Raw genomic sequence first — 17,470 nt, forward strand, 5'->3', positions numbered from 1 at the left:
GTGTCATTTGGGCGAATAACAGGAAAAAGAGAACACACAGTTCAGGAATATCATTTTTATGTTCCTATAATTCTCAATCTGTCCCACACCATGACAAAAAGCAAAAAAAAATCACTTGAATTTTGGATACCAAAGCATTGTTACTTCAAATTATCTAAATTGTATATTGTTGCTGTTATTCATCCCATCACTTGTTGATTTGTTTTATTCCTTGCTCTTCTGACTGTAGGTTGATAGTTGGTTTCTTTCTGTCTGTGTGTTGGTGGTGGTTACTGTGAAACTCTATGGTAACTTTTTTTTTTACAGTGAACATGCATTGCTGTATGTAGTAACACCTGGCAGCATAACCACATTGTAGAAGTTCATGATCTGTAAATCTGTTGGCGCTCTTTGAGATCTAGACACAAGTGTTCCCTATTTCAGTGTTGAGCAACTTGCTGTTGCCAGTAAGTATCTGAACTAGCTTTGGTCTTTCAAATTGCCTAGTTTTTTTTTTAAATTTACATTGACAGTGACATTATTAAAAGTCACTCTCATTGACTGACCAGTGAGCTGTGAAAAAAAGTGAATTACTATGCTCCACTTATTTGAAGATATAATTTCCTTCCTGTGACGACAATGATGCCTGACATATCATCAGTCAAGGCAAGTGTCAAATTGAGCTTCCAGCCCAAAGAAACTCTAAGCCAGAGTTTATCTCCGAGTACCTGAATTTGTTCCATTTTTGACTTGGTCGTGCCCATTTTCTTTGGGGAAAAGAAGTGACCCGTATATATTTAAGTTGTAGACTTTAGCTCTGTATACCCGGTGCTCACTTCCTTGCCAAATAGATTCCTTCCAGACACAGTTGCATGATCAGTTTAACACAGGTAGTCTAATCTTCAGTATTGCAACTTAATGAAAAATCTTGCATCTAATGTCCAATCTAATTGTTCATCTGAGGGAGGGATTGCTTGAGGTTAGCTTTTGCAGAAGCCAAATCCTTACAGTAGAAAGCTGAGAATTATGTATTCTCTCTTTGTATTTGGTCTAATTGTTAGGGTAGGAGCAAGAATTTTCTATCATGTAACAAGTAATTGTATTTGTTGCCACTTTCCTCAGACTTGTTTGATTTTAAACTGAGATTTCAATACTGTTCACTTCTGTACTGTGTGCTTGCATTTATTGAAGAGTGAACAGCAGAAGATTAAAACCACTGTGTTGCTTTCCTCTGCTGTAGCCAAATATCAGTTTTTTTCTTTTTCATTTTATCCATTTTTACAAGAATTGATTTCCGTTCAGATGATGTTTACCATCATGATACTAATCTCTAGCTACTTGTTGAGCACTTTAATTACAGTTGGAGCATTTTTTTTAGGCTGCCCAACAGGAAAGTGGAATGGGTTAGGGTTAGGAAGTGAATAAACATGGGGATGGATGTGACCGACATAGGACACAAAAGTGAGTGAGGAGCAAAATGGAGAATTACACCTCACTGGAATGAACTTCGATTTCTGAAGTAAAGCACAGCTAATCTCGGAAAGCCCCAGGCAGACTTAACCTAGTCTCCTAAAGTTGGCCAACAGTAAGAAATGGAATACATGCATGTAAAGCACTTAGTGATTGGCACCTGGCTGAATTGCATTGCCAACTGGCTTCCTGGTGGTTGTATGTTAGTACATTGTCAGCAATGCAGTAATAAATTGAGCTTCAAGTCATTAAAAGAAAGTAATTGAATAAAGGCTAAATTTCTGTAAATTGTGGTTAATATTTTTTTTTCATCCTTCCCTTTGCCCTCTTTCACTCCTCCTCCCCCCCACCCACTACTCCTTTCTCAGACAAAAGCTTATGGCTTTGGATTTGTGAAGATACATGCACCATGGCATGTGCTTTGCAGAGAAGCAGAATTTCTTAAGATTAAGATGCCAACTAAAAAGGTGAGCTTGTCATTTTAAGATCGCTGGGTGTCTTGATCAAGATGGCTCCTTTTTGTTGATGAGTTGGGTATCTCAGCAATACTACTAAATCAATATTCAAGAGGCAAAAGAAGATTTAGGGATAAATCCATACTTTAAAAAAAACTGTATTTACTTCATAAAGTCAGAAAATATTAATGGAATCTTGACTACAACTTGTGAATCTAAATACGCTCTTCTTTCTAGTCTAGACATCATCTGTGCCTCCTCCAAATTTCTCCTTCAAGTAATGTCACTGAAAACAAAGAACCGACATGTCAAACTCTAAACCTTAACTGTGTTTTTGTCTCACTGTTGGACCTGCTAAGTTTTTCCAGCACGTGCTTCCCCTCATTATACTTTATGGGCTCTTGCTGTGCATGAAGAACCAGTATTCACCTAGGTGACTACTACAGTGGCATTCTAAAAGTAATTCATTGACATGACGTGTCCTTGGAATCTCAGAGCATGACTTGATATAAAAATTTAAAGTTCTTTGATTTTGTTGCCTACAAAAGAAGAGGAACAAGAAAGCTGCTCGGTTTGGCTGTTCCTAAGTGATCTGGCATCCACCTGTCACTTTCTTATCAATGCCAGGTATTTTTCTTTATTCAGCGTACCTGTTGCTCATGCTTATGAGAAACCAGCACGGTTTCAGTTAAAGAAATTGGTTTCTGTAATCTTTGGGGAAAGACCAAGGCAAATTTTTGACATTTCTCTCAAAAATCAATTTATTTTCTTCAACTTTAGGCAACCACACCTCCTGATGCTGAGCTAATTCTCTTACAAGACTATATCTTGCTGATCACACTTGTAGTCTGCTATTCTGACAGTCAAACAGTACAATGTTTTTTTTAAACTGATGCTTGATAATTGGATCCTAACTCTCTCCTCCTCTTAAATACGAGTGTTAGATCCAAGTCCACTTGATGCAAATTGTAGGTCCATCTGTCTAACCTTACTGTGCCTTCATAGAGGGGTGTACGTCAATAATTCAAAAGTAGAAGAATCTTAATTGCATCAGACTGGTGCATTTATCCCTTTTGTTAACCACTTGGGGACAAATTACGTTGCTGCGAGTCTAGTGTTTGTGTAGGTTAGACGGTGTAAAGATGGCTGATTTCTTCTCTCGAAGCCATTAGTAAACCAGATGGGGTTTGATAGAAATCAATCATACCTTAATGGTCATATTTCTGAGCCTAGTATGACTTATTTTGTACTTCCAGATTTATTTAAGTTGAAACAGTTGCTAGTGAATCTCTAGTGCAGTCTGGTAGAATTCAACCCATTTCCCCAGAACCTTAGCAGGGCCCCTCGATTAGCAATCTAGTGATATAACCATCACCTTCCCCAAAATGCTTAACATTTACACAAAATTAGACCTTATCAATTAATTAGTTTAATGAAGGTGAAAGATCGTTTATTTAAGGAATTGCCCACTAATTTTACCTGAACCATTCTTAAAGCTTAATGCTGTAAATACGCATTTGCTTGTTTGGAATATTGACTGAGATTCAATATACAAACTAGCAGGTTACAGTTCACCTTTCCCAAAGCCTGATATTTTGCTTGCGTGTGCACTCTCTACATTTGGAGATAACTGTGAATAGCAACATGATTCCCAGCTGCTTCAGTTGCTGTTGGCACAGTTTCCAGTTAATTCTTGGTTTCATCGGTAGGTTTCCCTAACTGCTTCGCTATTTCATGCCATTGGGCTTTTTTTGTTGTTTTTGGGATATTCCTGCTGCCAGCAATACTCCTTGAACCAGCTGTGCGCATTTGTAGTCTTTGAAAGATAAATCAACAAAGAGCTGGTTAAAATACCCAGAAAGGAAAAAGGATAGAGGGCTGAGGGAGGAGATATCTATGTCTATATTATTAATGATAAACAAAGATGATGAGTAAAAGTAAAGGGCAGCCAAACAGAATGTTTAAAAACTGCTAAAATTAGATGATGCTTTGGTGGGAAGGGGAAAGGAAATTAATTTGTCAATTGTTTGTAGTTAGTTTGTAATCTTCACTTACAATTGGGGAAACAACTTTCACTTTCAACTTCAAGATAATTGTGATTCCAAAATGTTTACTTTTGTAGTACTATCCCACACTAACGGCAGTGTAATGCTGATCAGATAACTTTTTTGCTTTGCTGATTTGAGGGACATGGGTCAGCTCAGACACCAGCTGTTCTTGGCAACAGCAGTGCCACTAGTTGGTTTGGGCCCAGTTGATAGGGCAGTCAGTTTAACATCTGACCTGGTGACACTCCCTCCATTTTTGAGCAGGAACACCAGCCTTGATTTATGTTCAAGTCTCTGGTATAGCGCCTGAAGCCACAACCCTTCTGTTTGGCTACACAGCTGCCAACTGATCTCATTCGGTCGTTGCCATTTTGATAGATGCTGTGAACATTTTAAACAGCTTTTGACTTTTTTAGCAACCTGTCCAGGGCCTGTCACCCTCCCAACACGTAGGCAGATCAGAGCAAATCTGAATGTGGACACTGTTCATGTTTTAAAGGCCCTTTGGCAGTGATTTGATGCAAATGAGGATTTGCAAAATACAGTGCACGGTTACATTGATCTGTTACTCGTATTCTGCATTCTCCGTCCCTGGTCTCTGAATCGGTGGGGAGACTAGGCTTTCTCCTTCTAGTTGCAATATTTAGTCACGATTTAAATGTCGAATCAGATCAGCATTAATAGATTAGTTCCTGAATACCATATTGAGTTAAATTCCTGAAAAATAAAAAAAACTTAATGTAGTGAAAGAGACAAAGCTCAGATACTCAACTTTATCAATCTCATTCAGATTTTAGTAAATTTACGTTGGAAATGGCTGTAGTAATATGCTGATGCAGATGTCAGGTTAGATTTTGTAGCAGCAGTGAAGCAACTTATCACCTGACCCTGAACAAAGCTGTTCTTGCACATTTATTGAACCATTAAATGGATTTTCCCCTTTCCTGATGTCTGTTTGGACCTGACACCAAATCAACAACCTCTCCACGCATCTGGCAACAAAAATGTTATCAGGCAGGATAAGCTGTCTGTTGCTTTAAAGTTTTTTTTAAAGAAAGAAATTTTAAATGTAATACCCAAATTAATTCCTCACATGCATGGAATTAAGCTAAAGACTAAAATATCAGACTTCACAATCCATATTTGTCATTCCTTTAAGTTATGGAGTTGTTTGACACTCAAACAAAGTTACCCTCATCCCGTTTAGGGTCAGAGGGGACGGTTGGCAGTAGTTGTGTAGTTTGTACACTTGTAAAGTAATCCAGTCAGATCAGTGACAAGGTACAATTTAACTTTGTTTAAACAATGAGACTCACAACATTAATGAAATTTTAGTTATTCCGTGATATCAATTGTAGAGTCTAGGATGCACCTGAACACTTTAATTTTTCTCCAGATTGTGCAGGCACTTTAGCAGCTTCTAGATTTCTACATTGAATGGTGCATGCATGAACTCAAGTTGCTGACTGTTTCAGAGGGTAAATGAGGGTTGCAGCATCAACACTGCAAAACCCAGGCCAATGTGGTCAGGAAGGATAATGTTTGTACACTATACTAACTTTTTATCTTGGTCAAATTTTACCTGAGGATATAAGGTACTAGTTCTCTGTTTAATTGCCATGGAGTTGCTTAATTTACTCCTAATTCTTCAGGTCTATGAAGTAAAGCAGAAAACTGGGATCCTACTGAAACTTTCTAATGTTGTGCATAAAATGACTTCGCCGTTGCGACCAAAAGTGGATGAACAAAGTGATGCTGCATTTAAGCACCTTTCTTACCCCTTCTCCAGAGAAAAGAAGCACCTGTAAGTTTCATCAGACAGTTAATGTTTCATAGTTTGTTCTGTTTTTATTATTTAGGTGTTGGTTTCTCTGGCTAGTCAAGCATTTCTTGCCCATCCCTAACTATTCAAGGGCAACAACATTGTTCGGAATTTGGAGTTACCATGTTAGGACTCCAGATTCCTTTCCATAAAGGACATTAGATAATTTTTAAAAATTATATAATTCATGATGATGGTTACATAGTCACTTATTAGGCTAGATTTTAATTCCAAATTTTTTACTGAATTCAAATCCCACCATCATTATAGATGGTGCTATTGAGCTGGTCATACTTCCTGGTCTGGAGGTGTCAAAGGTTGAACAGTTTTCTGCTCACCCTGTAAGTTAGCTGCACTCCAGAGTGGAGCTTTATAAAGGTGGGCTGCAATGTGGGAATCTGAGAATCTCATGTACAGAAGAGGCCCCTCAACCCATCAGGTGTATACAGTCAAAAATACACTCACCGCACTAGTCCCACTTTCCTGCCTTGAATGTTATGACACTTAAAGTGCTCATCTGAGTTCGAGGTTTCCCAGGCAGTACACTTCAGGTTGCCACCACCCTCTGGTTGAAAAGTATTTTTCCTCTCCCAATACCCTCACTTTAAAGTGATGTCCTCTTGTTCCTTCTTTACCCTTCAACTGTTGCAGTCCGAAGGGTGGCTAAATGTGATGACATCAGTTTGATGCAGTATGTGCTCCTGGTGGGTTTCTCCTTAAGGAGCATTGTGACGTAGGCAGAGAGTGACATATTTCTGCAAGTGGCTGAACTTGATATTGCACAACCCCCATGGCTGACAGTTGAAGAGGGCCTTTGTGAGATTGAAGTAAGAGTTGGGGTAGTTCCGTGCACCTTTTGGGTTGGTTGCATACTGAAATCAGAGTCACTAAGCAATGCAGTTGTGAGTTTTAAACCTCTCCAAATGCGCCTCTGGAATGTTATGTTTGTGCTTTCAGCCGGTCAGTCACCAACTGAGCCTGTAATTACCAAAGACAATGCTATATATACCAACCAGATCTTGTCGGAGGTCTTCCTGCAATTTGCTGTCTCTGTATGAGAGCTCTTGCTGAAACGGCGCCTGTGCTGAGAATACCTCTATGCCCTGCAGCTCACAAGTCAGTTCTGCTGCACCTTAAAGTGAGAGCTGATAACTGCTCAGTCACGATAGAATTGGGCCGTCACAGATATTGGTGAATGACTAGCCAAGGGATCGATCTCCTTAATCCAAACAAGATTGAAAGGAAGAAGCAGAGTTCAAGGCCGTGAAGGATATATTGCAACTAAATTGGGAATAATAAGAAAGGGAGGCTAGAATAGAGAGAAGGCGGCAAGTACAAAACACCTTTTTAAAATCTAAAGAATTCATTACATTAAAAAAAGAAGCTCAGTTTAAATGTTTTTGCACTTGCATGAAAGAAATTTCTATCATTTTGTTAATGCACAGTGCAAGTTTGTTTAGAGGTAAAATAAGGCTTCCCCCACAGATGCTGCTTGACCTGCTGAGTTTCACCAGCACTTTGTTTTTGTTTAAAGGCTGCTTGAGTTGTTAGCTTGGAGTCCTGATTTTTCTGGTCTAAGTTTGGTGGTCAACTGGTGTAAATTGAGCAGGTTCCTGAGAATAACATCAATGCTGCAGGGCAAGATTCAAGGCTTACAGTGACCTTGCATGAAGCTGATTATTTTTGAGATGCAGATCTGGGGTGTGGTGGTGGTGGTCATCTGCTGAATGGGCATTAAATGTGCAAACAGCAAGTATACGCCTGATTCCTGCTACTTGCCTGGGGAACCACCTTTGCCAACTTCTATCTCCCTAAAAGAGAGAGATTACATTTGAGCTCACTCAGAGCTGGTACAGCAGCAGTTCCAGGTTGAATTTCCTCCATAATTCGACCCTGATAAGCTGTGGCCCAGCTGATGAACCTTTTCCCTTTATCCTATTCTAAAACAGCACTTTCTTGCCTTTATTTTGTATGTGAACTAGTTCCTGTCTTCAAAAGTATTAAAGTTAATGGGAGCAAAGGGGAAACTTTTGGATAAAGCCAGCCAACAAGAAAGCCATCCATTTTCAGAGTGAATTGCAAATGAGTAAAAGAAATTTCTTGCCACTTGATGTAGAAACTCAAACGAAGGAGAATGCTCATTGTTGTAGTCATGTCATGAGTTTAAAATGATGTGAAAAGAAATTGATTGAAAATTCTTTTCTCCTTTCCTTAACAGCAAATGAGAAGTTACTGGTGATGAGACTAACAGATAAAAGCTTACAGCCTTCATGTGATAGCACCTGCAACAGCAGCTAACTGGATCATTGCTGTGTTAAAATAGCATACACTCACTCACAGAAATAGCTTGCACACCAGAGGCATTCCTAACCTACCCAAGTCTTTACATTTTGGTTTTGAAATATTCAGGGCTATGCCAGACCTGCTGAGCTTTTCTAGCAACTTCTGCTTTTGTCTCTGATCTATAGCATCTGCAGTTCTTTGAGTTTTTATAATGTATGTTTTGATTCATGTGCTGTTTAGTTCCATCTTTATTGCCTTGTTTGTTCTGGTTATCTCTTACGCTGTCTAGCTTGGGTAAAGTGGGTTCAACAGGATGGTATCTGTCCTGAAGTGGTTAATATTAATGTTACTGGCTCAACCCATTCCACTGTGTCTCAATCTGTGAATGGTGACAAGGAGTTCTCCTCCCAGTTTTTGGAGGGAACAAATATATATGTGCCAACTCCCTAAGATCCGAGACATTTTTTTGCCTGAGCAGTGTGATTGCACTTATTGCCTTCTGCAATAAACTTTGTTCAGAACAGATACTCTGCAGTGATATATTCCTGCTCATAACACCAAGATGGACTAAACGATACAAACAGCATTGTTGGCATCGAACAACCTCCAGACAATCCTTACCCAGTACTCCACAGTGATAGAGAAGAGCAATACAGTAAGGTACCAGGAGTGGACATCTCTGGAAATACGTCCATCAGAGCAATGTGATGTAGTGACCATTGTGGATGTTCTCTAATTGGTAACTTCAGCCTGGGTTAACCCAGACAGTTCAAGTTAATACCTGGCTTCAGTTCACTTGTGAGCTGGAGTTTTGGCAGCATCGTTTGCAATCAGAAGTTGTAAAGTCTGGACTGGTGACAAGATCTGTGTGAGAGAGAAGCCAGACTTAACCCAAGTCTATGATCAAGAGATTAGTTTCCTTAGCTTTATAAAAAGGAGCATGGAGTACAAGAAAAAGGTGATGTAGACCTTATCACTTGTTTGACCTCGGCTGGAGTATTGTGCACAGTTTTGAATACCTCATTATAGAAACAATATGGACAGGTTGAGGAGAATGCTGAAGCAATTCACAAAAAGGCTCAAGGAATGGGAAACTTCGGTATGAGGATACATTAAAGGAGTTAGGACTGTTTGCCTTGAAGCCAGCAAGACTGGGAGTAGATTTTGACAGAAGTTCTCAAATGATAAACGGCATGGATCGTGCAGTTGGGGAGAAGCTGTTCCCATTTATAGAGAAAACAACAAGAGGTCATAGATTTTAAAGTGAAATGCAAATGAAGCAGCAATGATAACTGTTTCGCTGAAGGGGTATTGGATAGTTATTTATAGTGAAATGGTGTCTAGGGAAGAGGCAGAAGTTCGGCACCAGATATTAGAATCAATACCAGTGCAGTGAGCCAAATGGTGTCCTGTACTGTAACAATTGTGCGATTGTGTAATGGGCTAAGTCCTCTTATTGAGGGAGTTTCTGAACAAAAACAGTTTTAAATTGAGTTAGGTCAGTTAATAACAAAATATTCCTTTAAATGCGTAGGATAGTGAGCATTTGAAACTAGCTACCAATACATTGAAAATTCCAAGACCAAATTTGGTTTTTATTGGATAATGAGCTATGCACTAAGGACTTGTGTGAAGGTACAGGTCAGACGTAATTAAGTGTGCAATAACTTGAGGCTAAATGACCAGCTGTTCTAAGTGGTAGCTGAAATCTGGTGTAGGATGATGGAGCCTGATGTGCCACAGGAGTTGTGTGCTGGATCCCTTGTTATTCACGATAGTTATAAAACTGATACAGAACAGAATGTGGGGGTGATGGTACATTTGTGGATGATCTGAATATTGACCAGAACATTAACAGTGGCCTGGGGTTACAGAGGATATAAACAGATTGGCCACGTTGGCAGATCAGTGATAGATGGAATTTAACCCTGTAAAGTGAGATTAAACATTTTGGCAAGGGAATACTCCATTAAAGCCAGGTCACTGGGAAGTTCAAAGGACTTTGGAATGCTTGTCCACAGATCCCTGAAGGTGACAGGGTAAGTGAAGGCATATGGGATACTTTTTATCTTTTATTAATCATGATGAGATAAGAGCAGGGAAATATATTGGAGCTATGCAGAATGGTCAGGCTGCAGCTGTAGTACTCTGTAGTTCTAGTCAGCGCACTGTAGAAAGGATATGATTGCACTGGATGGGATGTAAAGGAGATTCACAAAAATCTCCAGTTCTGAGGAAGGGTCACTGGACCCAAAACGTTAACTCTGTTTTTCCCTCCACAGATGCTGCTAGATCTGCTGGGCTTTTCCAGCAACTTTGTTTTTGTTCCTGATTTACAGCATCCGCAGTTCAGTTTTCACAAGAATGTTGCCTAGGATGGAACATTTCAGTGATGGAGAGAGGCTGGATAAACTTGGGTTGTTTTCTCTGGAGTGGCGAAGGTGTAAAGGGGCACTTGGTGTATAAGATTGAGGAACATGGACAGAGTGGATAGAAAGCAGCTGTTCTCCTTAATTGAAGGGCCAATAATTAGTCATGTGCCACTTTCCCACTCGGTTGTATAGCCATTGAGTATTGACCATCATTTTTGGAAGTCAGTCCCAGACCTCTACGCTAGAGAGAATCCGTCATGCAGAGACCAGACTGCATTAGGATAATGGATCTTTCTTTCTGTGTTTTTTTTATCCAAAGGATATTAGTGAATCAGATCGGGTTTTTAAAAACCCAAGCTAATGTTGACCATATAACCATTGTAATGAATTCACATTTCACCAATAGATTGACCTAAGATAATCATAAACATGTGAACCTGTGAAATGTTCAATAAAATTGTTTAATCTACAGTGCAGATATCTCCAGAATTTTACCCTGTCATTCTGGGCTACACTTGCAGTAATGTCTACACCAAACCATCATTTTGCTCTAATCTAGAAAATAGCTTGGTTGTTTTATTCACTTAGCTTGTTCTTTATTCTTCCTTTTTTAGATTTGATCTTTCAGATAAGGATAACTTCTTCAGCAGTACAACAAGGAGCACAATAGTGAGTATTAAAATGGACTTTGGACAAACATATCTAACTGTAAAAAAGCAATCATTAATGTCCTGCATGAGTTCTGGAATGGTTTGATCTGAAGGACTTTCCATTTAATGTAGCTCCTCCTCCACCTGCTGTCTCCGGTCTCAGTGTGCGCATCTGGAAACATTGGAGTTACCTCCTTGCCTACATCGTATTTGATTCTTGCTTGGAAATTAGGGTTTAAATTTGAGTTCCTGTAATACTGCTTCATAAGTTTTATGTTCCAAGAATCGATCACGTTGCTTAGCATAGATTAAAGTTTTGCTTGGGAACTCATTCCAGATGATCTGTTCTGGATCAAACTGATTTTTATGACCATAAAAGAGGCAAAAAGGTAGAAATACAACTTGTGTAATTTGCTCCCTGTTTGTCGTCTTGATAGATTGACCTAAGTTAATCATAAATATGTGAACCTGTGAAGTGTTCAATAAAATTGTTTAATCTGCAGTGCAGATTCTGGCTTGGTCATGTGTGCTGATGTTAGGTATTTGGATTCTGTTCAGGGGTGAAAAGTTACTGGCTGAAGTAGAACTTCAGACAAACTAAAAGGTGATTAAATTGGAAAGTATGATTAAGTTTATGGGTAAATCAACTTCCTTTTAAACCTAAATAGGGATGTTAGATTTTTGGATCACCGCGGGATGGTCTGCAACTGAACTGTTTTGGGACCAATGTCCTTGCAGGTAGGTTTGCAAAATGTTGGGAGGAGCTTAAACTAGTCTGGCAGGGTGAGGGGTCACCAGTATTAATGAAACAGATACATCGGGCTCCAGCAAAGGAAGCAAGTCACAATGAGTTGAGCTATGTTGAGTGTCAAGAGAGTAGGACAAAGCGAGAGTTGTAATAGGTATGACTGAGTTAATAGCATGGATTGACACATTTATGATATTGTTGCCATCACAGAAACACAGTTAAGGGAACAGCAGGGCTGGCAACTCAACATTCTGGGGGTATATAATCTTTAGACTAGAGAGAGGAGGGTGTAAGAAGGGTGGTGGTGTAGTGCTATTAATTAAGGAGTCAGTTAGAAGGGGTGGATTTCCTGAATATATCCAGGGACGTTTTTTGTATCGACAAGTAGAAGGCCCAACAAGGGATGGCATAATGCTGGGCCTGGTTCTGGGGAAAGAAGGTGGACAGGTGTTTGATGTGGCAGTGAGGGAACATTTAGGCAACAGTGACCACAAGGCAGTACAGTTCAAGTCTCTTCTGTACAAGGAAATGGATGGCCCTCGAAAGAGAGCTCTGGTTTGGTGGGGGGGGGGGGGTGGGGGGGAAGGCACATTTAATTAAAATTTAAAGCAGGATCTGGCCACAGTAGAGTGGAACAAAGCCTTGTGGGTGAGTTCACTACGGAGTAATGAGAGGACATTCAAAAAGGAGCTGGGAAGAGTATGGGTCCAATATGTAGCCTTTATAGGGAAATGTTGGAGCAATAAGTTGAGAGAATCTTTGATGTCTAGGGCAGTTCAGGGCTGGATAACGGATAGTGCTCTTGGCTAGCCCAAAGGGAGAGCAATCCTAAAGTAGCAGTCCTAGAGTAATGCAGGATAGCAAGTGATTTGGTGCAAAAAGTGGGCATGAAAAAGGACTTGCAAACAATATTAGAGAGAATTCTAAGATTTTTATAAACACATGAAAGGGAGGAGGGGTGCATAGGGGTGACTTGTGTGTGAAGCTGCCGGTTACTGGAAAGACGTTAAAGGAATTTTGCTTCTCTTTAATGTGTGTCTTTTTGATATTTCATCAACTTTCACATATTACATCATTTAGTGCAGCATGACCTCCATCTTCCCATTTCTGATATTTTATCAAATCAGAAATGGGAAGATGGAGATCATGCTGCACTAAATGATGTAATATGTGAAAGCTGATGAATTCTGAATGACCAAAACAAGCTTGTGGCTTTCACCATAAATTTACTGATGGGAAAGAATCCTCTGTCTGGCCTCATCTTGTCAGATGTCTCATGTGCCAGACGTTCATCCTTTGGTGAAAAGACATAACAAAACAAACCTCTGTCTAGCTTTGAAAATAAAGTCAATAAGAACTTGTTCTTGCTGCTAGATGTTTAATCAATTTTATCTGTTTTGCAGTTTATGTTGGTAGTTTCTCCATAGACTTTTTTCCCCTCTTATGGCATACGGAAAGTTCAGGCCTGATTTGCATTGACAGTTCCCTGATAGTCAAGAGAAGTACAATATTAGACGAAACCATTTCAGTGGGTGACCTGTGACTGATTACAGTATGTTGGTGACTCAGAACAGGAAATGAGTCAAACACAAATCGCTAGAGAAACTCCACAGGTCTGGCAGCATCTGTGGAGAGAAAAACAATTGGTTTCAAGTTCAATATGACACTCCAGAAGTTTAGACTCAAATAACTTGGTTACTGTCTCCACAGATGCAGCCAGTTGACTGAATTTCTCCAGCATTCTGTGCAAAACGAATATTCATAAGCCTGTTTAAATTACTAAATCACTTAAAATAAAGTTACAATCCTTCAATAAAAGTCTTTTACTTGTGTGATAGCCTGAGTCATAAAGCAGCAATAAATTCCAAAATCAATGGTGTTGTGTGATTTGGATCAAATAGCCTACTTCCCCGTGGAAAGTGTTTACAATCAACCACACTCTAACAGGGCAGAATTTAGTTCCTAGCATGCTTAATCAAATCAAAATTATTGCTTAAAGAATTACTTGATCCTACAAAAGGATTAATTAGGGAAAAGTACCTTTCTGCAACTTGATGTGAAATATAGCTTATTCTTCAAATAGTAACTAAGTATAAGCATGAGATTTCCTTGTCTAGATCTACGCTCTAGAAAGGGTACTCCAGATTTTGCAGTTCTTGGTTGCTGGTGTGAATATTTTTAACTTCATTGAGTGGCAAGCAAGCATTTCGAATATTAAGAGATAAGTGTGGAACTGGAGGTACATGGCAGGCCAGGCAACATTTCTGAAGAAAGGTCCTGACCTGAAATGTCAACTTGCCTGCTCCTCTGCTGCCTGGCCTGCTGTGTTCCTCAAGCCCCAGCCTGTATTCTGACTCCAGCATCTGTAGTTCTTACTATCCCATTTCAAATATTAAGCTCCCCTCTGAATTGTTAAATTATGCTTATTAGTGGTGTTGGCAAATATATATGTGCAATGAATCATACATAAATCTTACTCCCTCTCCAAGCTCTCATCAGTCTTGTTTTCAAATGCGATGGTCATGATATTTTTAGAAGCAGGTGGAACAGTTTTGTTTAGGGTTATGGAAAAGCAGTATATGCTTAAAAAAACACGCATGCTAATGAAGAGCAAACATTAACATCAACATTAACTTAAAATATCCCTTGGTGCTTCATGAATTGAGGTGAAAATTGCAGGAGTGGTAGCAATGTTGGGTCAGAAGCAAAATTCTAAGGAGAACCTTTCAACAAGGAGAAAATATTTTAATGACACAGGCTTAGAGGAGCTGGACTGCACACTTGTGATGCAGTGTGGCACCACAGCATGGGTTCAATTCTTACGCAGGCTGAAGTTACCATGAAGGTTATCCATCCTCCTCCTCTCCCCTCACCTGAGGCATGTTGACTGTCTGGTAAAACCACCACCATTCATGGCTTTCTCTATAATGAGAGAGCAACCATACAGTCTTCTGGGACTATGATGACTTCACAGAGGAAATGTGCATCTGGGCTATTGAAGATGTCAATGTTGGAGTGATGGAGGAGGTTTGGATATTGTGGGGAAGGCAGTGAGTTAGGGAACAAAACCTTCACTGAAGTAGAGCTGGAGGAAGTGCGTGATTAAGAGCAGTGACACACATAGGCAGCAAAGGAGGAAAATGCTTTGCTTTCAGGTACTGGAGAACAGCTCTCTGGATGAGGTTCCTGCCTCACTGGCAAAAATCTAGCCCTTTGAAGACCCATTGGACTTCCAGGGCTTTTGCAAAACCCAGTGTTTGCTGCAGAAGGCTTGATAGTGTGGCCCAGTGGCCTTGGGAGCAGAGCATGGATGGGCATGTTTCAATGATTTGAATTAAAAAGTCTGCTTTTATTTGTTTGGGAGTTTGCCCTAGTTGCTTTAAAAGATGTTAGATCCTGTGGCCTGACGACTTACCCCTAAACGTGAACTTGCCTTGTATCCCCCCTTGCAGACTTAAAGATTCCAAAGCCAACGTGCAGGTGGGGTGAGGGGATTAAAAAAAACTTACTTTGTCTAAAATAACTCTCATACCTCCTGTTTTAAAAGTCATAGAAAAAGAAACCATTCATGAAGCCCATTCAAGTACTTCAAATCTCCAAACCCCTTGAATCCCTTCTAAATACAAAAACACTAATTCTGTCTCCATACCATGGACAGCTAGTTTAGTTTTATTGTAGTGCCATGTACCCAAGTACAGCGAAAAGCTTTGTGAGCAGTACAGGCAGATCAAAGCAAGCAAGGACATACTCTGCCTAGGCACCTTATGATTTGTAAGGTATAAAGGTTACACTGTACAGAAGGTTTCCAAAGCAAGACCAACCTTATGTGAAGTTAGAGAGGTCCATTTAGTAGTATAATAGCGGGGAAGAAGCTGTTCTTGAGCCCATTGGTGCATGTTCAAGCTTCTGTGTCCTCTGCCTGACAGATGTCTTTGGAAGAGTTCCTTTTTTTAATAGCCTCATTTAAACTGTTATTGACAAGGTTGAACTCAGACCCCACCCCCAATGAGATCAGTCACTTTTTTGAAATTGTTATTCACTACAGATGAAATTAATCCTTGGGAAATGATAAAACCTCTATTGAAACAGAGGTTTCATAACCTTAAAGTAGATACACAAGAATATTGATGGTCTGTCTAACCATGAAATTAGCCATGAGTGAAAACTCCATAGAATATTCAGAATGCGTTGCATGTGTATTTTTCAGTATATATTTTCTAGATTATTGGTATGATAATCAAAAAATGCCAGCAAGTATCCAGGCTTGGTCTGACAAATGGCAAATAACACTTGTGCCACAAGAGCCAAGCAATGACCATCTCCGATAAGAGAAGCTAACCACGGTCCCAGACATTCAATGATGTTGCTCTCACTGAATCCCTCGCTATCAACATTCTTGGGATCACCATTGACCAGGAACTCACTTGGACTCGCCATGTAAATAGTGGCTACAAGAGCAGGGCAGAAATATTGTGGCGAGTAATTCACCCCCATGTCTCTCCAAAGCCTACCCACCATCTACAAGGCTCCACTTACCTGGGTGACTGTGGCTGCAACAGCACTAAGTTTGACGCCATTCAGGTTGGCATGGGCAAGCAGTAGGGAATGGGTCAGCCTTCTTGTTTTGAACAGTTCTGGAAGTTGCACTAAGGGATGGGTGTGGATGCTGTATTATGTTTGGTGGTGTGGGTGGGGCCCTGTTCAATTATCTTTGACTTAAATGGACCTAGACGACACCGCTGACCTAAGCCTAGCATCTGTGACATCCACCATTCGGCTCTGACACAAGGATTGTTTGAACCACTGGCCAACCTGATTGGCTGGTGACTTTCAGACAGGACCTCCTCCCACTGAGGGATGGGAATCTTTTCTGCTTGTTTAGCCCTTCAGTGTGTTACTGCTGGGGGCAATGTTTCTAAATTAGGCCACTTGGTGCCAACCTCTCAAACATCTTCACCACCACCACCCCCCCCTTCCCAACCCAAGCACCTTGCAGGGCAATGGCCCATGGGAGTGGGCTTTGTTGTGGAAATGAGAACTTGCCTTTTTAAGGGTTCCAACCAGTGACATTGTTCTAAAATGTGTTCACTGTTGTAAAGTTGGAAACATAGAAATCAGTGTGAGCACAGCAAGACATGCTGTGCAAGAACGTACCAGCAGCCCTTTCTCCTCTTCAAAATAGTACCCTGTAGTTTTTTTAATAGTTCGATGAGAAGACAGCCACTGCCTCCAGTCTAATTTTGTCTGAAAGTGGCACCTCCCAAAACTGACTCCACCTGTTTGCACTGCTTTGGGGTGCTCAACTAGGTTCTAGACTTTAAGTTGGATTTGAACCACAGGTTTCTGACTTGAGCAAGGTTATATCAACTGAGACTTGAGAACTAACCAATCTTTGCTTTAAAGAAAAAAAAGTCCTGTTTTAAATTTTGTCACCATTTTAAATGATCTATGTTCTGCCACACCTCTTTTATTTGAACTGTTATTAATTTTTGTTTCCTTGATCTTTTCTTTTAACCCCTGCTTGAGCATATACTGTGAAAGCAAACCCTTGTACTTAAATACTGTTGTGCCTCATTGCCTAAATGAGGATATTAATTAAAAGGAAGTATTGTTCATTAAGTATCTCAAATGGCAAGAGGCTTA

At 40.1% G+C, this 17,470-nt stretch overlaps 1 protein-coding gene across 2 annotated transcripts in view; it reads left to right on the forward strand.

Annotated features, from left to right (window-relative positions):
* ano1a (anoctamin 1, calcium activated chloride channel a) overlaps nucleotides 1-17,470 on the forward strand; it is a 208,274-nt gene that overhangs the window by 51,683 nt on the left and 139,121 nt on the right. For both annotated transcript variants that reach the window (XM_059652199.1, XM_048545941.2), the window contains 3 exons: nucleotides 1,818-1,916; nucleotides 5,605-5,756; nucleotides 11,044-11,098. In XM_059652199.1, coding sequence (XP_059508182.1) covers nucleotides 1,818-1,916; nucleotides 5,605-5,756; nucleotides 11,044-11,098 — 306 coding nt within the window. The remainder of the gene's footprint in view (nucleotides 1-1,817; nucleotides 1,917-5,604; nucleotides 5,757-11,043; nucleotides 11,099-17,470) is intronic.

Source organism: Stegostoma tigrinum, chromosome 17 (assembly GCF_030684315.1).
Source record: "Stegostoma tigrinum isolate sSteTig4 chromosome 17, sSteTig4.hap1, whole genome shotgun sequence".
Classification (NCBI taxonomy): Eukaryota; Metazoa; Chordata; class Chondrichthyes; order Orectolobiformes; family Stegostomatidae; genus Stegostoma; species Stegostoma tigrinum.